Here is a 22762-nt window from a genome sequence, read left to right on the forward strand (position 1 = left end):
GTAAACAATAAAATAAAATTTTCATAATTTCATGCGGATGAAGCCGCATGGGAACAGCTAGTACTAATATAATAAAACGTAAACACACACTTCTTAGTTATGTAGGATGTCAGTAATCACAGTACATTTTTTATAATTCTTTCTTTAATAAAAATCCTTACACTTACGATATGCTGTAAGCTATATATTTTCAAGCTATTTCATTTAGGGGGTGAATAATTTGGAAAAAAATAGTCATGGAAGTCTAGTTCACTTTGTCCAGTCTACATTAATATGGGTCTATCCCACCACTGGCTGATAGAGGCTTAGATAGCTTAAAGATGATGTAACTATCAGATAAGGTAACAAAATCCGATATTTCCATCACATATTTTACACATTGGATTGATATCAGATAATTACATTTTTTTCTATAATATAAGATGGCAAACGAGCAAGCGGCCACCTGAATCCACCGAAATGAAAAGCGACCGCTGTACATAAACTTCCGCAATTGCAGATGCGTTGCCTACCCTTCATTGAGGGAAAAGACGCACATAAAGAGGAAATTTACCCTTCCTATGCGTCTTCACCATCAAATCTACTTTTCCTTCCCATCCATTCCTCTTAAGAAAAGGGTGGAAATGGAAAGGGACTAAAATTAGGCCTCCAGCATCAAAAACCACAATTTGGTGGGACAGGTCCTAAATGTCTTTGTATTCAGATGAAGCTGTATGGGAATAGTTTATGTTAGTAATACTAACCTTCTAGTATTAACAATAGCATCAATATCCCCTCCATAGTTATCTTTGTCAGCATTCCGAGTAGGTCTGTATATGTGAGCCCCAACTGTGTCCTGGTTACGCCACGGCTTGTCGTATACCGTGTATGCTTCATCATCACCGTAACCTGGAGAAAAACATCCGTATGAAAAACTAAAAAGAATAAACTGCATACTCTATCATACTAATATTATAAATGCGATAGTTTAGATGGGTGGATGTTTGTTACAGTTTGTAGCCTAAACTGCTGAAAGGATTTCGATGTAATTTATCATATATGTAGAGGAAAGTCTGGAAGAACACATAGGCTACTTATATTTGTTTCTCTTTATTTCCACGCGGACGGAGTCGCGGGGCAAAGCTATTTAAAATAAAAAAAAGCTGTTCTCAATGACATTGGTAATCAATTCTATGTCATAGAGAATTTAAAATTCGACAAAAAAAAGTGATTATTTACTTTTATAAGTATGAAAGTAAAGAGTTTCAGATTATTGAAACAAACATTGAATTAATGGACTATCTTTCTTTATTTTAATTATCACTGTTGTTGCGACTTAGTCCACGTGAAATTAAAAATAATAAACAGCCTATGTTACTCCGAGATCACATAACTTTTGAAAGATTGTTTTGAAATCACCCCTGTAGTTTTAGAGTTATTTCAATATATTTCATATAAAAATATTTATATTTATATTTTATCTTTCCTTTATATTTAATCTTCCTTGATTAGTATGAAAGTAATGATATGTATTTTTCTATGTAACAAATAAAATCAAAAACTACTCGATCAAATTCAAAAATTCATTCAACATTACAAAGCTACAGTATCATTAAATGACATCTTACTAATATTATAAATGCGAAATATATAGATGGATGGATAGATGGATGGATGGATGGATGGATGGATGGATGGATAGATGTTTGTTAGCGTTTGTAGCCTAAACTGCTGAATGGATCTCCATGAAATTTGACACAGGTTTAGAGCATAGTCTGGAAGAACAAATAGGATACTTTTTATCCTGGGAATAGTTACGGTTCCCATGGGATTCATTAATTTAGTTTTTTATTGTTTACTCGATCATTCTGCCACGGTTCAACATATCTCATTGAAATTTAGCACAGATATAAAACAAAGTCTGGAGTACACATGGGACAAGCTTCATCACCGAGAAATGTCCGGTTCCCGAGGAATACGTAGCTTTTTGTAATTTTATAGTTCGCATATTTACTAATACCACGCGGACGAAGCCGCAGGCAACAGCTCGTAGGATATATTTTTACTAATATTTTCCAAACTTGAGACAAAAAAACATAACTCACCGCTGTCCATTCCCTTGCTGTTGTTGAACAACCTCTGGTCGAACATTCCCTCCCCTCCCTGAGTACTCTTGGCTGGCATACCGAGAGCTATCTGCTCTGATATGTCCCTTTCCCTGTCCTTCACCAATTTAGATCTGAAATACACATATTTAAATTTTAAATTAAATCTGTTATATAAATGCTACTTTATCCATATCTATACCTATACTAATATAATAAAGCGTAAACACACTGCTTTGTTATGTAAGATGTCAGCACTCATAGTATATTCTTGGATAATTCTTTCTTTAATAAAAAGCCTTACATTTACGACCCTCTTAAAGTCATACATTTTCACGCTATTAAACTTAGGTGGTAAATAAACTGGAAGACATTTATGTAGGAAAGGGACAAAAACTTCAAGCAGACAAGGAAGCATGGTTGTCATGGTAACAGTAATTGTTATCAAATGTCAACGGTCTGTTGTTATTTGTGCATTTGTTTTGCAATTGACAAATGTAAACAATATAATAAAGTTTTTATAATTTCATGTGAATAAAGCCACATGGGAACAGCTTGTGATTAGAATAAAACATATCATAAGAGTGTATATTATCCTACCTCTTATCAGGCGCAGCTCTGGCAAGGTTTCTCTCTCTCTGCCTATCCTTGTGTCTCTCAGCGCGCAGGCGGTCGCGTTCCGCCTTATCCGCCTCCGATAGTCCCTCCTCCGTCTCCGGAACCTCTGTCTCCTCCTCTGCCGGTCTGATACCTGCAGAGAATATACAACAAATATACTTCAATACCATTGCATTGATTATAGTTTGTACTTCTCTTGAACTATACTAAATAAAAATATTAAAAAACACGCTTTTGTTAAAACAAGGTGTTCTACATATTTTTTCCTTGTAATATTCCATTTGTTTTATTGCAATTTTCATGTTTATGTAAGTTATGTACATTTTAAAACAATCAACTAAAAACTAGTGATCATTAAAATATGATTTACAGAACACCCTATATCTTAAAGTAATTTTGTTAAATTACTACTTTACCTATTGCTATTAGGTTAAGTAAGATAAAAATTTAATATTAAAAATTTAAAATTGGCAAAAATTCAGACAATCAAGACATTTTAGATTTGTAAAAACTTTTATCTCATAGTAAAAAAAATATACAGTTTTTTAACATACCTGCTCTATGATCTCTCGCTCTTTGCGCCAACATTCTCAAATGTTCTTCTTTCTTCTCCTTCTCTCTCTGCGCTAATCTCCTCTCCAACTGAGCTCTCGCCTCCACTGCTTCTCTAGCTTTCCTATCAGCTATATACAAAGCTTCTGCGAGCTTCGAGAAGTTCTCATTAATATGTACTTGTTGTAAACCTCTACCGTCCGCTGCCAAACGCTTATCCAATGGTATTGTGTAACCTGAAAGAAAGAATCTATTTAATTTTGTATGTTTGTGCTTAATTATATATATGTGACCCGCGACTTCGTCTGTGCGGAATTACAAACAAACTTTGCAATGTGTTCTTCCATAAACTGGTAACAAATTTTATCGAGATTGGTTAAACTGTTTTGGAAATACTCAGTAATAAACCTCTATCCATACAAATATACCATTTATATATACTAGCTGTCGCCGACGACTCCGTCCGCGTGCAATTACCAAAAAAACAAAGTACATAGTCTATGTGTACTTCCAGACTATCCTCTACATCTGTGACAAATTTCATTGAGATCAGATCAGCAGTTTAGGCTACAAACTCTAACAAACATCCATCTATCCATCTAAACATTCGCATTTATAATATTAGTAAGAAGTAAAATTAGTCTAGAGAGATAGATATAGATTAGTAGTGTATTAGTAGTATTAGTAAGTGTATGTAGGAGACCTTTAGCGTTCTTCCAATGTGAGACACACGGAGGCACCTTCCAGTCTCGCTGCTGTTTAACAGAGACCCTGCGCGGAGGCGAGTGCAGCACGGGCGCGGGCGGCGAGGGCGCAGCGCGAGGGATCTTCTTGTTGATTTGGAACCGCGGGGGCTCCATTGGATCCGCCTGGGCCTCCACCATCCTATACACATTCTGCTTAAAATAAACAAGCTACGGCCACACTTGTGTAACAGAGGAGTCATACAACACTGCTAGTATCTGAATACAGGTTAAGGTCACTTGGAGGTCAATATAAAGGGGTTGCTGGAGGTTCTACCGTAATTTGCCCCCACGCTCATAGTAAAGTTGCGGAAACAGTAACCTCGACTACTACCTACTACTGTATTACTGTGCTGTAAACTGGCTGTAGCTCGTGACTTCCAGCATGTGGAATAAACAAAAAGAAAAAACAGAGCCATATTAACATTGCTTTTGAAAACAGTCCAGTAATTTTTGAGTTATTTAAATACATACAAAAATACAAATCTTTCCTCTTTATAACATTAATATAGATGAGGGTTTCTATTTACACTGCAAATTGATTGTTTACTTTTTATTTTGAGACTAGTTGTCATCCTACCGAATTAAAAAAAAAACTTAGTAAATAGCTTATGTAACTTTCAGATCTATTATCTAGAGATATCATCTAACTTCCATGCTGAGGGGATAGTATTTTATTAGATTCAGTAATGGAAACTTATTAAACTACCATTTTCACTTCTGACTTGAATAAGCAACATTAAAAACAAAACAAATTTGACATGGGGGCCTTCAAAAGGAGAGTGTATAGCTACCTATTAGGCTAGCGCGTACCATCTTTCGACTGTGGGACCACTACCTTCAGGTGGGATCATGGTCAAGCAATCAAGTCAACAAATTATAAAAAAATAACTAAAATCTAGATAACAAGAGTTTATTTATAATAACAAACCTGATCACTCTCTGCTTAGCTCCGGAGTTAAATGTGCCTCCTTGTTGTGCTGGAGTATATCTTATGTATTGAGCTGGAGCCTGAAATATACATGTACTATCAACAAAACATAGATATTGTTCTATTATACATAAAGGCACATACAATACATACAAATGAATAAATAGAAGAAACTAATTTAAGTCCTTTTCTCTGTACCACCCTTTTTTTATAAGGAGATGATGGGAAGGGGAATTGGATTTGATGGAGGAGATGCATATGAAGGAGAAATATCCTCTTTATGTGCGTCTCCTCTGTTGGTAGGGTATAAGGGTAGGCAACGCGTCTGCAATTGCAGATGTCTATGGGCAGCGGTCGCTTTGCTATTTTGGCGGATTCAGGTGGCCGCTTGCTCGTTTGCCACCTTATGTTATAAAAAAATAACTCGATATCTTAGATGTCACGGAAATTCTTCCAAAAAGTGTTCAAATAATATTTAACATATAAAGTACTGGCCTTCTACTTTAAATATGCGGAATTAAAAAAAAAATAGTCTATCTATCTATCTTTTGTGTTAATGGCGTTTCCTGAGAGATTTCGCCAATGTCAAGTATTATATATACTCTTACGCAACTAAGACAACCACGATATATATACAGGAGTCGGAAACACGACAGTAAGACGAAAGAAATAGTCTGTGTTTTATTAGACTATGTTATACATCTATGCTAAATTGATTCAAGAATCATTCAGCCGTTCAGGATATTGCTAACAAGGAACATCCATCCAAAGATTCACATTTAAAATATACTAATTGAAGATTTTACAATCATTGGCATTTTTAAGCATCTTTCCTATAAATATAATATTAGTAAAACTGAACTTACAGCTTTCGGTGCTGCTTTAACAGGCATGGCTGCAGATATTTTAGCATTTGTCAACTTCTCAAGTGCCTGTTTCGTCTTTTCCGTGATATCCTGAATATCATCCTCTGCCGGCTTCTGGAGACTGGGATCATCTTCCGCTAACACTTCAGATGGCAACAGATCTGTCAGCTTTGAATATATTATCTATAAAAAAAGGAACACTTTAGTGGAATTTCAGATAATTCTTTATAGTGCATACAAAAAACAAATAATTCTAGAATTTACCTACTAACTACTAAAATATACATCAAATTTAAATAACACATGAATTGGGCTTGTCTAATTTACATTATGACAGTAAAGTAGGCCAGTAGCGGTCTAAATTGATGGCAAATAACCATCATTATGTAAAGAATAACTGGAAGCAGTATACAGTACATACCAGACATGTAATCTGTCTAACTGTAGGCCAAATATAACTCAGTTATAATTTGTTATTGCCACTAATGTCGATAACAAATTTACTGCCACTAATATGCCTGGCTATTATAATTACTTTTTTTCACTTGCAAGATATACTCGTAGATTAAATAGAAAAGTTTTATTTTTCCTAATTCCCAGATTTAAGATTCTTACTAAAAAGAGCCTACTGTTAACAATATTTTTATTTGGAAGATGAAAATGACAAAATATTTCTATGTAAATTTAAAACTTATTTAAAATTTAAAGGATTTTTTCTATTTATGGACAACAAGCTGTTGTCCGCGACTTCGTCCGTGTGGTATTAGAAAACACAAGAACTATATAAATAACAAAAAGCAACGTATCCCGCTTGAACCGGACACCTCGGGGATGAAGCTTATCCCATGTATACTTCAGTCTTTGTTTTACATCTGTGCCAAATTTCAATAAGATATGTTGAACCGTTGCAGAATTATCGAGTAAACATTAAAAAACTAAATTAATGAATCCCACGGGAACCGTAAGTTATCCCGGGATAAAAAGTAGCCTATGTGTTCTAGACTATGCTCTAAACCTGTGCCAAATTTCATGGAGATCCGTTTAGTCGCTCAGGCTACAAATGCTAACAAACATCCATCCATCCATCTAAACTTTCGCATTTATAATATTATTAAGATGTGTTAACTTCATTGTTTAAACATCAGAGAAAAATAGTAACCTTATCTGCACTATGTCCTTGTCTGGCAATAGCTGAATATTTAACTCGTCCAGCTTCATCCAGCTGGACAGCCAGTGCATTTGACATACTCTCCTTGCCACGGGCCCCCATGCCAAGAGGATACTGAGCCACATGAATCTCCGGGAATGCACCTCCATCTAAAACAAACAGTTTCTACTATAAATACTGTTACATTTAATTAAATTAAATCACTTTAATTTTTTTTATTTTATTAGTGGTTGAGAAAATAAGGAGTAAAAGGTTAGAGTGGTGGAGTGAGTGGGCATGTTATGAGAAAGGATGAATCGCATGTAACAAGAAGGATGTTAGCTATGAATGTGGAGGGGTACATTGGTAGAGGTAGACCTAGAAAGAGATGGATGGATTGTGTGAAAGGTGACATGATCAAGAAGGAAGTGATGACTGAGATGACGGATGATAGAGTGCTTTGGAGGACGAAAACCCGGTGCGCCGACCCTACGGGAGTAGGATAAGGCAGGGGAGATGATGATGATGACTTTAATTTTTATTATTGCTCTCTCACTGTCTATGTATTATAGCATCGTACTTGAGGGTATCACTAAACAATAAATAGACTACTTATTATACTTGGCATTCCTGTCAAATTTTAATAGGTTATATTCTCGAAATTCCACTTTCATACCTCCATAATCCTCCTCCGCGCGTGGCACCCATCCTTTCCTCTGTCCATACGGTGGTACGCTTGTCTGGGACACGACCAGGGCGCTGCCAACACGCTGGCCCTGCCGTTCATCATCTCTGTCCCAGACTTGCTGCACTGGTGCAGGTAATAAGCTGAAAATGTACCATGTGTCTAATTATATATACTAGTATAATTAATCGCTAGAACATTAACTGCTGTAATGTTAATGAAGACAAAATAAGTAAACGTAAACATGTTATCCACTTCTCAAACACAAAGTTGACCATTAATGTTTAGCATTATAGCGTAAAATAATTGTTTATAACATTTCACATACAAAAAACTTCCTAAATTTAAAGCTGTGTTCAAATTAAATAAGTAATTTCTTAAATTATTAAATAAATTAAAACATTCAACACACCTTGACAAAGACGCCATTTTAATGAATGACCACAGATAACGGTTAATAGATAACGAAAATTACAGACGGCAGCAAGGAGGCGAGTCAGAGTTTTAAAGTTCTCGAGTCCGAGAATCAAAATTTTTGGGAAAAACTTACACTCAACTAATCAACTGTGCAATTGATACCCAGCTAGCTGTTTTATTTCTGTTAATAAATGCTACATTGAAATAATGGATAGAAGTTATATGATTAGATTGGAATATTACACGATACACTGTTCTTGCTCATTCGTTTCAAAATAAAACATAAACCGCCAATAATTTGAAATAAATTAACATGTTCTTATCAAGATAATACTAATTCAATGAATTATTTAATTATATACGTGTAATATGAATCAAGAGGAAAACTTGCTGAGATCATTAATCTCGTTTCAATTTCATTGAGAGGTGGAACAACTGTCAAATTCGTATATAAATGAAGTAGGCTGCGAACGTCTCTCTTTTATAACCTCAAAAATGCGCGAGAAGTATCACTCAGAGATGGCGAAGTGAGTTTATTTTTAATATTAATAAGTGTTTAAGTGAACGGATCATCACCATGCCGTCGAAAAAGAGAAAATACAACGCAAGATTTCCCGCGGTATGTTTAAATTTCCATTTACGAGCTTAGAAATGTAAAATATGTGTTATTGTTTTCGTTCGTAATCCCCTTTGGATTTGAGATATCATGACATTGTTTGGTTTTAGGGTCGAATTAAGAAGATTATGCAAACGGATGAGGAAGTGGGGAAGGTTGCACATGCAGTGCCGATCATAATCTATATCCTTTTCAAATTAGAATTTTAAAAACAATAATACGCAATATCGAGAATAAGACAATTTTTAAATCATGCGTAGTTCACACAGATGAGATTGTTGTGCTTTTTTTTTATTGTTTCTTACTAAATTTCTTTCTTACTAAATTCTTAAATTGTTTAACAATATTTTAAATTGTAAGCATATTACATTGAAAACGTTTTTATGTAGTCAGCTAATTTCGTAAATTCTTTTCCAATTCGTAAAAATACTAAATGTAAACATTAAAAATCCTATTGGAAACCTCTATTGATTGTACTAAGTCAATCTAAACTGGAATATGATTTCAACTTTTGAAGTCTATTACTTGAATTTATAACTTTATCACTAAGTATTATACTTAATTAAAGTAACTTCAGGATATCACTTTATTTGGCCATTATTAATAACACTACACAGAAATCATTGGAATCTTTTCTAAAACTACCTTCCTTTGAAGTTTTCGTGATAAATGATCAATCACACTAATATCATAAATGTGAAAGTTTAGATGGACGGATGTTTGTTAGAGTTTGTAGCCTAAATGACCGATTTCAACGAATTTTGGTATGGATGTAGAGGATAGTCTGAAAGAACACATAGGCTAGTCACTTTTTTTTTTAAAATTCCATATGAATAGAGTCACGGGCCAAAGCCAGTAATAAAATATTTGTAAAAAGGTTTTAGTTTAATTATAGGACTATAAAAGTCAGTTTCACCTCTGCCCTCATATGACAATGTAGATGATTATCTGAACTACATATTGTTATCAACCATCTAACATTTGTGTTTAGCATTGAAACTTCTAAATTTACATTAATATCATTTGTATGATCTCAAATAGCAAAATGAACAGTAAACTAACTGTAATATTGTTCCAGAAACATCTAGCTTGACATAGGTTTTCAATGTAAATACAAAGAGTTGTCATCTCTAATTATAATGTGTGGTTTACACTAGTCCAGTACAGTTGGTTAGTGCTCTAGACCTTCAATTAACTGGAGTGTGAACACCAATAGGCTCCAATGATTGATACTAGCCATCGCAACTCTCCAACTGTACTGGCTAAGTGTGAACGGGGCATCAAAGCAGTGAAAAGGCTACTATTTATGTCATATAATTTTATACTGATTGACAAAAAGGTGGTGTTTCAGGGATTTACATGTTTTTCTTTGTTATGTAAATCCTTGGTACCCTGTAGCCTAAATAACTTAACTATATTTGAAGAGTGTAAAAACCATGGGTTCCCAATTTTTATTTTTTGCTGACCACTTTTACATTTTTATAAAAAAAATAATTTTTATTATTAAATCAAGTAAGTTACAAATTAATCAGTTGTAAGGACTTCCTTTTTAGTAACCAATAGGCACTTGTGTTAGGAAGTCCCGCTCTTCTGTGTTCTTATATTCTTGCACAATCTATGCTATGATAAGAAATTTATAAAGGCCTTTATATAGATTCTTAGATAGACCTTGACGGCCTTGTATACCTCTGTCACTGTTCTTCTTACTTACTGCTCTGTCTGGTCCAACACCAGCTCACTATATCCCCATTGAGGGGCTTGGAGCCTACCCTCGAGGATGATGAGGCCATAGTCAACCATGCTACTGTGTGGGTTGTTAACTTTACACATATCATTGGATTTCTCCTCCAACAACTGCAGGTTGCAATACAATTTTCTTCACCATAAGAAGCTCTGAGTACTCACTGGCTTCTAAATAAAAAAGCATTTGTGGATATTTTGGCTTTTGCACACTGGTTACTAACCATTGTCAAGTAATCTTAATTTTATTTTATTGTTCAACCTATAGTGCTAAAGAATAAAGTTGTTATTACTCTTAATGGTCATTGAACTTTGTAAAACCCGCTGTGTATTCCCTCAAGCGATCTCATGCTAAATTGACTGATTGTTTAACAGTGATACAAACTGGATTATACCAGTCAAGATATTAGTAAAACGATTTTGTGAACAGTGCTCTTTGTATTGCAAGTAGTAGCAAGTTTGCTCTTTCTATAAATAGTCCCTAGTAGGGTTGGGTGTCAGGCAGGCGGCCGTTTTGTAAAAAAATAAAAGCCAAAACATTTTTATCAATGGATTATGTGAAAGAGGATATGCTTAAGAAAGGAGTGGATTCAGATATGACGGCTGATAGAGATGTATGGAAGCAGCACATACTGTGCCGACCCTCCGTAAGGGATAAGGGCAAGTTGATGATGCTCTTTGTATTGCAGATTATATAGTTTGTATGTTTGAAAAAATAATTTCATATTAAATAATGAGTGTTATAGAGATAATTCTTTTGTAATTAACTGTACTATGTTATGTTATTTAGGATGTCAATACACAAGCCAGCTAATGTCTTGCTGTCCTTCTAGTATTATTCCAAAGGATCTAGCAACCTTTCACATCGCGTAGTGAACAATGTATTTGACCTTAATTTACTTGTGTATATTGTTAAAAAAAACAAAACATTCATATAAAAGTAAAGTAAAAGGTGTACTGGTGAAAGTTATTAAAATTGGTCCAAAAGCTAAATAAAAACAAGTTTTTCTTTTTATGGTATTAACATTGTTAAATATGGTATAATGAGGTTCGAGGTTTTTATCGTATACAATTAGCAATTATTTCCTTGATTCGTGTTCATTATGATCAATACCTCGTACATTGGAGCTGTTTGTGGAGTCGCTGCTGTGTAAGGCGATGTCAGTCACGTTGAATCGCAACGCGAAGACTGTCAGCCCGTCACACTTCAAGCAATGTATCCTGGCGGAGTCCAGATTCGACTTCCTCAGGGATCTGGTGAGTTCAACTACTTCTGTGGAAGATTCAGTGGAGAAGTTTAGAGGTAGAGTCCGCTTTAACATCCTCACACTGTAGGGCTGACTCGCCCGGTGTAATACCACGACCACACAGAAGACAGGTGTGAAGTGGAAGCAATTCCGCGTACACTCTGATGAGTGTGATGTCGAAGGCCTAATTTTAGTCCCTTTTCCTTTCCACCCTTTTCTTAAGATAAAAGAATGGAAAGAAAAAGTGGATTTGATGCAGAGGAAATAGCCTGTTCTTGTGCGTCTTCTCTTCCGTCGATCACAGGCGAATTTAGGTGGCCGTTTGCTCGTCTGCCATCTTATAATATTATATAAAATAAAATAGTTGAAGGGATAGGGTAGTAGTAAAATTACTTTTTATTATTCCAATAATGCCTTAATAAAAAAACAATTGTGTGTGTAAACATTACTTTTTTTTACAATTCCAGGTGAAGAATATACCAGATGTTTCACCTGCAGATGAAAAGGACATGAGCGCGGAGAGTTCACCCAATTCTTCTAGGTGAGATTCTATTTGAACAAATGTCCATCATCAATTTGCCCCTGTCCCTACGGAGGGTCGGCACAGTACGCTCCATATATCTCTATCAGCCGAGATATCTGAATTCACTCTCTTCTACATATAGTCTTTCACACCATTCACCTTTACTTTTTTAGAATTTCCTCTACACATACATACCACATACCTATCATCTATCACACTATGTAAATACATTTAGTTTTTTAAAATGTTTTCCATTTCATAGATTTCCAGACGCAGCTCAACCGCCTCGGAGGATAGCAAGAGAAGATTCCACCAGTTCTAATAGTTCCGATATATCGCAACTGTCTCATCATAAAGATAACCTCAAAAGAACTTATTCAGAAACCGAAGTCACCCGACAACGGAACGAAACAATCACTTCCACAGATTCTGCTATAGACTTAACTAAGAAAGATGGACCCAAACAAGTTAGAATAGCAAATTTCTATCAAGAAACATTAGTCGACGAACATCCTAGCGTTATCACAATCAATCCAACGTACGCGAGCCCTCAGCCTTCGACTTCTAGTTACGTAAATCTCACTAATGTCGAAGGTAATAAGGTCGAAGTTACCGTGCCAAAGCCGAAACATAAGCCAATGCTTTATGTAGATGTTAAAAATAACAAACCTAAAACACCGACACCGCGAACACCCGTCACTCCAGTACTGAATATAGACTTTACTAAAAATCTAGCCAAACCAGAGATCAGAGTTCTTGATACTGCGGTGGCGAGTATCGTCGGAGTGCCAAAGAATGAGAAACCTCCGAAGTTACAGAGGCGAAACTCTAAAGTTAAACTTGACACGAAAAAGTTTGATCCCAAACCTCTAATTCAGACCCCGCCGGTTGATATCGACCATTTGAATTCCGGTAATTTACAAATTGACGAAGACTATGATACCTGAATAAGTAAGTTTTGTTTTATCTTGTTTAATTTGTTGTGCTATGTTTTAGAGGGTAGACGTGAAATTTGTTATCCAATTAATTCTTATATATCACTTATAAATAACATTTTTATAAAATTAATTAACAAGAAATGTTGTCTATCTTAAAAATATAGTTTTTAAAGTGATAAACAGTTTGCTCAAAATATTTCAACTACCCACATTGAATTTGCAACGAAATAATTTAAGGAATAAAATCTCTGATAGCTTAAATAATTGCAAAGTTATGTTAAGTATGTGGAGTAAAATATATTTTCGACTCACAGTAACCGAAACGGAATCTTTTTTATAATATAACTAAAAATGCAAAATAACTTACCGTATTCTGGGATAATGACGTAATTTCTTGTATTAAGGCGATGCAATAAAGAAGACAAAAAACGCCTATACTGGTTTTTAATTTTCCCGGTCAGGCTATGAAATTGTTTTTTTTTTTAATTATTACAGATAATATTGGCAACACTGTTTTATTAGTTATTGTTTTTCTACGTTTAAAAATAGAATCTTTAATTTTGTTTCAATAATTGTTAATATGCTTTTTACCTTCTACCCTTAAAAGATGGACTAAGGTAGATTTGAGAATGGATTCAAATTGTTTTTTTTTTTTAATTTGGATAACATTTCTCATGATCTTTGTTTACCATTATAGGTATGTTAATGATATTTCTTTGTGTAGTTGTTTTTTTTTATGAGCGTGATTTAATCGTATGAATGAATTCTTGCTTTTCTTTTTAATTGAAATTTTTTAATGAGATTTTGTGTGTTTAAATTGGCCAGTAGTTGTTATTTCTGGTGTTTGAAGATGAAATTTTAAAATACCTTGCATGGATGGATATTTTTGATTATGTCTATTTTGTCGGATTTGGTTGGATATGAAATTTTAATATGATTGCTTTTTACGTGTTATATGTTTAAAAACACATAGTAATTGTTACTACAGTTACGACATATTGAACATGGCGGCTTACTTGTTAATTATAATATACTAGCTGTTGTTAGCTTCTTCGCCCGCGTAAAATTAAAAATAACAGTAAAAAAGATAGCCCATGTTATTCACTGATAACGTAGCTTTTTAATGGTGAAAGAATTTTCGAAATCGGCTCAGTAGTTTTTGAGTTATTTCAATATATACAAAAATACAAATCTTTCTTCTTTATAATTTTTATATATCTTTTTTTATATAATCAGTGTTTCCCGCATGTATTTATATTATCCGTTCCGTCCGATGTAAAAATAAACCCATGTTCAATTCAACGTTATTTAAAAAAAATTACAGTTATATATAAAATTTTATTAATTTAAAAATATAACTTTTGGCTTATGTTTCTGCATTACGAATGAAAAAATATATATTATATGCATTTACTATATTTTTTACCCAACTTATTTTGTTTTTACATCTCAAAATATGTATAGTGGAAATTCAATTAAAAGAAATTTTAACATAATAAGGGCCTATCCCACCACTGACAGAGGCTCAGAAAGCTTAAAAATGACGTCACTGTCAGTTAAAGGAACAATATCCGATATTTCCATCACATTTATTATTTGGTAGGACAGACCCGAAAACACCATTTATCATCAATATAAACTTTTAAATAATAAATAACTCCACAGACAATAAATGATATTGTCAGTTAGTGAATTTAAAAGTGTAATTTTTCAGTTTAATTTAATTCGATCATAATTTCCATTTTTAAACTCTTGTAACTTAAATACCCCTTGAAAGTCACTCAGGTTTCAGTAATTTTTTGTTTTCTGTGTATACTTTTATGGTTTATCTCTTAATATTGTGTGCACGTCTTTGACTACTGTCGCACAACTGTCTTGTCCTTTGATTCCTATGACCTATGGATAGTATATATAGACATATGGAGGTACACTACTCGATTTTTAGTTGTGCTAAACAGTTGAAGGCTGCGAAACAATCGACAATCGCACAACTGTTGTGCGACAGTTTAGTCAGAGGTGTGCCCGCTCTAGTACTAAAAAAGTTTGGGAACCACAGACATAATTAAAAATTTATTTATAATTATATAAATTACTGATTATTGTTGGTAGCCTAGTATGAATGTGCTCTCAATATATAGATAACTGGTCATATATTTCAAATATATATATCTCACTAACATTATATAATATTGCACATTGCATATAACACATAATCTATGTAATTGTTGTAATTAAATGAGTATGGTCTTAAAAATTGTTATTACAAGAAATTCACTCTGTTAAAAAGTTTTAGAATTCTAGAATCTATTTACAATTACAGTGATTTTTGTATATTAACTGGAGTCACGTCGAGAGATAGACGTATACACAAAAGCTAAAGGTGCAAGAGAGATAGATATGTCTTCTGGTTTCTCGCTTTGTAATTGCAACCTAATGTCAATTTCAGATACGTCACTTTTCGCGCCTTTGAAATACTATAAACAAATAAAAAATATTCATATTAATGTGTTCAAATAATTGTTATAACTCAATAGTCTTTTAAAATGCTAGAATAAAATTATAAATCCATATGTAAATATGTTAAAATGCGTACGCTAGAGGATTTGTACGGATTGTTTACTGTTTGTGCTTTAAATTTAAAAAAAAACTACAATACTTTGTCAATTACGTTATCAACATCCAAAGATATCGAGTAAAGTTTATTTTTATAACAACTCTGTATTAAATATCTTGTAAATTATCTGGAAATCGTCTTTTTTTTGTATGTGTGAATCATAGATATTAAGAATGGATTCAGTTTTAAATAGCTTTTTAACTCCTGGCATAAGTGTAAAAACCTCTTCAATATTATTCAGTTATTTAATATATGTTGTAAAATTATGTTAGTTATGAATTTGGCCGAGGCGGCATTGTTTTTTTTAATTGTCCCTTTCAGCTGCAATTTGGTTTATTTTTAATGAAGTGTAAAGATATGCATTCAATAATACACGCTCCTTTCTAAATGTCGGTAGTCTGAATTTCTAGTCGCTAAATGTTTTCGATTTTTACAACTAGATGGCGTCTTTGCAAAATGTTATGTTTTGATTTCTATGCCTTAAGAAAATAAAGTTGGATTTCTTCGGAGTACTGTTAAGGATTTCTTCAAACTTTTAATGTATCCTGCGATTAATGCTAAGTTTGTGTGTGCGTGGAATATTCTCGAAAGCAATAACTTCTAGAAGGGTATGGATTGTAAGAAAATGGATTGTGTACAACGCTATATGTTTTATGTATGTTGTAAATTATAATAGAAATACAAATATTGGTGATACGTAGATGTGAGTTTTATTGAATTATTTTCTCAAATCATATCATAAAATACACGAATTAATGGGCGTTGCCAGACGATTAAGAGCGCATTGATGACCTAAGGGGACAGACTAATGATCGAGGAGGGGGCTAATAGTAAAAATCATTTTTTACTCCAAAGATGTCGCTTAATGTTTAATTTTTTTTTGATGTATTCGTTAGGAATTGCAGGTATTTCAGTTTGTTTTTTACATTTTTTGACTATCGGACGGGGGAGTTTAGCTACTCTACCCCCCTGATGCACATGGATTTAGAAAGTTGTAGTAAAGCTGATGTGCGTTAAAAATCTCGATGTTTCAAATTAAAAATCAATTAAAGATCTTAACGACCTTAGTGGTCTGTTAACAATCAATTTTCACACTTTATACAAATACTTGACATTACGAGGTAATAAATTTGATAATTCAGTGGGATTTTATAGCCCATTTCGTCGCTTGTAAACGTCACTACGGCAGTTACGGCCAAATATTGAAATGAAAGAGCAGGCGTACACCTATAACTAAGCTATCGCACAATCGATTGACGATTGCTTCGCAGCCTTCAACTGTTTAGTTGCACAACTAAAAATCGAGTAGTGTGCGCACCTCCATATAAGCTGATAGGAATCAACGCGAGACTAAAAAGTTGTGCGCGCTTTAAATACTTCATTTCGCGGTATTAGAATCTGATAAATGTTCTGTAAAGTGTTTGAAGTTTAAACGTGGTTTTATCATTTAAGAAGTTACATATTTAACTTTTAGCACTTGAGTTGTAATCTACAAGTCCTGGGTTCGAATCCTACCAATGTGATTTTTCGAATTTCATTTGTACATAATTTACCAGACGTTCTTACCGTGAAGGGTAACATCGTGATGAAATCTGCACATATCGGCAAAGAAAGAAGATAAGTATGAAGTCGACCAACCCGCATATGGCCAGCGTGGCTGACTAAGGCCTAGTCACCCCTAACTTAGGGTAAGCTCCGGGCCCCTTATTGGGGATATATAGTGAGCTGGTGATGTGATGATTCAGCCTTATATCGCAAAAGGAATGAAATAAAATCAAATATTGTCGTCATGTACAAAAATATATTGTTTTAATGTTGTTAAATTAAATTAATGTTACTAAATATTAACAAATACTTAGAAATAAACTAAGTTTAGTGGGACGTAAAATTTTAACAATGACATTTAATTGAACATACAAAATTGATACAGTTGACATACCAGTATTAAGCCCTGTCCCACCATATTGTAAATTGTCTCATAACAACCCAACGTGTAAAATATCTGATAGACATATCGGATTTTGTTCCCTTATTCATTGACGTCATTTTTAAGCTATCTGACCCTTTATAAGCCAGTGGTGGGACTGGCCCTTAAAGTTTCATTGTTTTTCTACTTATAATCGTACCTGCGACAGGCTTCAATTTGTTGAATTTTGTGACAATATCAAGGGTTTTGATGTTAAGTTTATATTGACAAACATTGAGATTCCTTCCCTAAAATTTTGTCCCGATGAAATTAAAAAACTTAAAACTAAAACATATGAAACAATATAGACAAAGGCACCTACGATAACAGTCTGTTGCGTTCTAACTTAAAGCTAAACTTAACTAATTAAAGATCCCGTAATAAAAATAACATAAAACTTGATAAATTTAATTAGGTACTTGGGTATTATAAAGTTAAGATTAAAATTTCATTATGGTCCTTCGAGCAGGATATTTTAGATCCAAGTCAAATTTATTGCCTCACATTTACTCGTTAATTGCTAATTCATTGGAGATAAAGGTACCTTTTCAAATTTAACAAGTACTTTTCATTATGTTCATATAAATTAAAATATTAATACTGATTACAATTACTTATAATATTACTATGGTAAATAATTGATGGCGTTATATTTACATTGTGGCATTGATTATAATTTAGTTTAAGAAAAATGTATTAAAACCCGCATTTTTTTTTTCAACAATTACAATTAAAATATACAACCAACACAATAATTAATAATAAATTAATCCTAAAACTGCCTTAAATTATTTCTGACATATCATTTCATATAAGTATGCAAAGAAGTGAACTATACCTTCGTAAAAATCTAGAATATAATGAGCACCTTGCTTAATATTTATAATAAGGCACTGTAATATTAATTTACCATCACTATAAGTACAGTAGAACCTAAATAAATAAAAGTTTAAGGGAAACACAAAATATTTTAAGTTATAGAGGTTTTAAGTTATCAAGGGTCTATATTGTAGAGGTTTTTGGCTCTGATGGGAAGGGAACATATTATTTTTTGAAGTTATAGAGGTTTTTAAGTTATCGAGGTTCCACTGTATATAGGAAAAAAAACATAAACACATTATTTTTATTGCATTTAGTTTGATTTAATTTTTATGATATTTGTAAAATATAAAGGCTATTTTATGTGGGGAAGACTTTTATGAGATATAAAATACACACAATACCATCTACAAATGTTTACAATTAACAATATAAATTAGTTATTTTATTATTAATAAGTACCTTTATAATAAACGCCCAATTTTGGAATGTATAGGACGGTCTTTATGTAGTTTAAAACATGAAACCAAATGATAGAATGGACGATTTTGTAAATTATTGTAAAACAGCGTTTTCATTTAAAAAAAATAAAAAAACGGCGGAAATACGTTAATAAAAATTTACTCAACATTTTTTTTAAACTTTCTTACAGAAAAATTGTAGCCCAATTTAACGGGAATTAAGCAGGAGCGAAGCTCACTCACAATAAATTATTTGCAATTTAAAATAATTCACAAATAACACCACTTAATCCGTAACAAAATTACAACCCAAAAATTACGTGCATGAGAACAAAAGGCAGAATGTATCAAAGAATTTGTTTTAATACGTATCATAATAGCGTGAACTTTTCGTATCAAACCATACTAAATCTAATAAAAGCTGTGAGTGAACGTAAAGAATATTGACCCTTATGCTCGGCAAGTCGGGTTCAATCGCCTCGAGCGCTAATTACAGGGTAGTCGGGATCAAAATCGAAAACCTCACGCGTGTTTATCGTATGAATCATAACTTTATTTTATTAATAATGAAAACGCTATTAACAACCGTATTAAAATCTTTTTTCAACTATTATTTAACTTCTATTAAACATTATTAAAAGTTAGGTCTTTTATTAAAAACTGTTCCTTCACTAGTCTACGAGTGTGGATTTTCATACATTACACATGTAAAAAAATTAGACAGAATAGATTTTTGCAATACACATTTCAACTGAATTCATTACCTTCATATAGACTCTCACACACTTCCAACAATCTCAATACAGGGCTGATGTTATATGGAAACAGAGATTTCGAAACCAACCTGCTTATTTGCAGTCGTAGCCTTATCAACACTCGCATCGTATCATCTAGACCCCTACTCCCTCCAGAGTCCGTCAATTGGCAAGTATCAAGAAATTTAGGCCAATTCCTTCGTACATACTTTAAAAATCTCAGCAAATACAACAAGAAACATGTCTCATTGCTCACTAAATAATCTAAAAGTACATCACTGTCATGCGACACGATTTTCAAAAACTCTATAAATGACGATATAGGGTTCAACATTGGTATTAAATCTGGATACATAGAATTTCTATATACAATACCAACTGTTATATCTAATGTACATACCATCGATTCAATTAGATAATCATCTTGTTCACTAAACAAATGTATGAGCATTTTCGTGAACGGTGTCTCCGGATGGAACTCTAAACTATTTCGTATGAACACATCCAGTTTCTTCAACACATCTCGTATAGATCTTTCAACTATTTGCATATCCTGAATAGCGTTATAGTCTGATGAATCTATAGAGCTGTCGGAGGAATCGCATCTCATTTCCTTAACTGTGACAGCTACAGACTTTAAAACTAATAGAGACATACGTTGCAATGTAGTCTTGTCTACATCACTCCTTTCGTTAACATCTTCATTATCATCTCCATAACTCTGATCAACTAATTGAATAGACGAAGATATCGGATTCACATCAGGACCGAGTGAATAATCCCGTATTATCGTGCATTCGTTACCTAAAAAACCAAAACCACTACTCCGTTGTAACCTCACATCTGTTAATAGTCTGAAATCTTTAACATATCTCACGATAGAATGCGCTAAACAACAAATCTCTTCAGGTAGGATATCTTGTAGCGCTAATGTAGATCCATAACATAGAACCTCGTTAAATAGACTTAATAAATGTGAATATATTAGACTGGGCAGCATTCTATTCCTCAATAGATCTACAAAGCTCTGTAAATCTGCGTAGAATGGTTTAGTATCAATTATTGACAGGTTCGCCTTAACACTTATTATATTCTCCCATAGGGAGAAAAATGTTAGTATACAGTTTTCAGCATTAGCTAAATTCAGGTACCTTAGTAGCAGTAGTTTCATATTTTTAACTAATACAGGCCAGTGATGTTCTAAAGTTTTTATCGTTAGACATTTAATGTGTGATGTATCAAAGGATTCAGAATCTGATAATATAACTGTGATGCAACCATTTTCACTGACCCTTTCTATTCTTGCGGGAGGAGGTTCTGGAGTAACTGGCCGTTCAGTTATTTGTTGATTAGAAAATTTTAATACTGGTTCATGTAACTTGAATGTTACTGATTTTTCAGGTGGTTTCTCTCCTGAAGAAGTTGATGGTGCACCGTGTGTTTGTAAATTAGAGAATTCATTATGTAGATTTTCAGTTCTTGAACCAGAAGGTGCTTGTGAGGTACTTCCATTGTGACTTGATGTACCTCGGAATGGGTTATCCTCTTGTACATTGTTTCCTGATGTATTAACATAATTACTGTCTTCTAGAGGATGCTGTTCAACATCCTTCCACTCGACTATCCTTTTGATAATATCCAAACTGAAATTAATCTTTTGCACTGTTATCCTATTAATTCTATCAAACAAGTATATATTTTCCGCTATTTGTTGAAGCCAGTTTTCATCGACTGTATCTTTTGAGACAATAAGAAAACTTGCTAAGACTCTACTGGCAACAAATGTTATAAATTTACTTTTGTGATCTGCTAACTCAACAACTTCTGTGATCCAATCATGCTGGTTTCTTACAAATATATCACAAGCCCTCATTAACCTTGAACAAATTGTACCTGTACTATTTTGTTTCAAATATATATCAAACATGAGCTGCATTGTTGATAGATAGGTTAATGAACAAGTGAGCGGCCATGAAACTATATTAAGTTGTCTGTCAAACAGTTGAGACACTACATTTTCATCATAACCACATAAGCATTGTCCAACAAGAGCATTTTGTAACTTTCTTAACTCTGTAAGTAATTTGTCATCTTCAGAAGTCCAATGGGGGGCAGGATTAGAACTGGACGGGATTATATCTATAGTAGAATCACTGGGCAGTCTAAGAATAGTCGAGCAGTCAACTGCATCTTCACTAGCAGTTCCACTATCAGGAGACTCTCCATTCCTTGATGTGAACTCTCCTGAAGTCTCTGCTGGTGTTTCAGATTCAAAGATATCAGTGAGAATATCTTCCGCCGATCTATCGCTGCCATCATCAATATCTGGCGCGTCGATTCGCTGTTTCTTTTTCACAGGTTGATCTGAGGCCATTCCTTCATCTGACTTTGGTGTTAGATGCCCTCGGAGAACCATTAACGCGCGTTGCGGTACAGCGAATAATAAATCTCCTTATATATAAGTAGATAAACGCATATCAAAAGGCTTGCTGTCGTTATTCTGGAAACAAAAAGGTGAATAAGTGTATGACCTTTTCTCAGCTACTCAGTTACGCGCACGACAAAGCCAAAGTAATTTTGACTAAAACGAACGTTTACAAATCTATAGAAAGTTGAAAAACATTAAATAGACGACCAACGCTAAATAATTTCATACCATAATTACATAATTTACGTTTACGTTAAAAGTTACAATTAACTTTCCAAAATATTTTGATGGCACACATACCATTGACAGACAACCTAGGTTGTTTGAACGCTTATTTGCATTAATGGTATCCATATATGACGTCTAACTTATCACTGCAATCCGTTAATGAGCACTAATACACAGTTTTAAGTGATATTTCTTAAGAATTCATATAAAATATTCAATCACAAAGTTGCGCACAGAACATCCACAGAACAGACTCCATTACGTACAATGACGCTTAATCGATTGAACTCCTAATTATTAAGGAATTTTGTAAACATTTAACAAATTTAAAGAGAGTTTAATGCTTGTAACTATTTAAAATATTTTAAAATCTTTGATAATAAG

General features: G+C 33.5%; 3 protein-coding genes across 4 annotated transcripts in view; 1 reads left to right on the forward strand and 2 right to left on the reverse strand.

Moving 5' to 3' along the window:
* The window catches only part of LOC106108947 (puff-specific protein Bx42), an 11386-nt gene extending 3264 nt beyond the window's left edge, over positions 1 to 8122 (reverse strand). For both annotated transcript variants that reach the window (XM_013290317.1, XM_013290316.1), the window contains exons 1-10: positions 8039 to 8122; positions 7618 to 7769; positions 6954 to 7111; positions 5795 to 5977; positions 4929 to 5008; positions 3958 to 4139; positions 3257 to 3490; positions 2685 to 2835; positions 2085 to 2218; positions 744 to 888 (exon numbers count right to left, since the gene is read on the reverse strand). In XM_013290317.1, coding sequence (XP_013145771.1) covers positions 744 to 888; positions 2085 to 2218; positions 2685 to 2835; positions 3257 to 3490; positions 3958 to 4139; positions 4929 to 5008; positions 5795 to 5977; positions 6954 to 7111; positions 7618 to 7769; positions 8039 to 8055 — 1436 coding nt within the window. In that variant the 5' untranslated portion in view covers positions 8056 to 8122. The remainder of the gene's footprint in view (positions 1 to 743; positions 889 to 2084; positions 2219 to 2684; positions 2836 to 3256; positions 3491 to 3957; positions 4140 to 4928; positions 5009 to 5794; positions 5978 to 6953; positions 7112 to 7617; positions 7770 to 8038) is intronic.
* A 365-nt stretch (positions 8123 to 8487) lies between these two features.
* On the forward strand, positions 8488 to 13620 carry LOC106108974. The gene is made up of 5 exons (XM_013290347.1): positions 8488 to 8662; positions 8770 to 8842; positions 11514 to 11656; positions 12114 to 12187; positions 12432 to 13620. The coding sequence occupies exons 1-5, from the start codon at positions 8621 to 8623 to the stop codon at positions 13114 to 13116; spliced, it is 1017 nt and encodes a 338-aa protein (XP_013145801.1). The 5' UTR covers positions 8488 to 8620; the 3' UTR covers positions 13117 to 13620.
* Positions 13621 to 18786: 5166 nt separating this feature from the next.
* On the reverse strand, positions 18787 to 22728 carry LOC106108921 (protein lines). Its single transcript, XM_013290275.1, has 2 exons — positions 22451 to 22728; positions 18787 to 22222 (listed from the first exon to the last, which is right to left on the reverse strand). Exon 2 carries the CDS (start codon positions 22136 to 22138, stop codon positions 19715 to 19717), a length of 2424 nt encoding a protein of 807 aa, XP_013145729.1. The 5' UTR covers positions 22139 to 22222; positions 22451 to 22728; the 3' UTR covers positions 18787 to 19714.
* Positions 22729 to 22762: the final 34 nt, after the last annotated feature.

The sequence above is a fragment of the Papilio polytes genome, unplaced genomic scaffold (assembly GCF_000836215.1).
Source record: "Papilio polytes unplaced genomic scaffold, Ppol_1.0 DF821400.1, whole genome shotgun sequence".
Taxonomy (NCBI): domain Eukaryota; kingdom Metazoa; phylum Arthropoda; class Insecta; order Lepidoptera; family Papilionidae; genus Papilio; species Papilio polytes.

What these genes read in the sequence shown, in the direction of transcription:
- LOC106108974 (XM_013290347.1), top strand. Translation starts at nt 8,621, where the DNA reads ATGCCGTCGAAAAAGAGAAAATACAACGCAAGATTTCCCGCG. An exon ending in ACAACGCAAGATTTCCCGCG is followed by an intron (nt 8,663 to 8,769) that starts GTATGTTTAAAT and finishes GTTTGGTTTTAG; the next exon opens with GGTCGAATTAAGAAGATTAT. An exon ending in TGCAGTGCCGATCATAATCT is followed by an intron (nt 8,843 to 11,513) that starts ATATCCTTTTCA and finishes TATGATCAATAC; the next exon opens with CTCGTACATTGGAGCTGTTT.
- LOC106108921 (XM_013290275.1), bottom strand. Translation starts at nt 22,138, where the DNA reads ATGGTTCTCCGAGGGCATCTAACACCAAAGTCAGATGAAGGAATGGCC.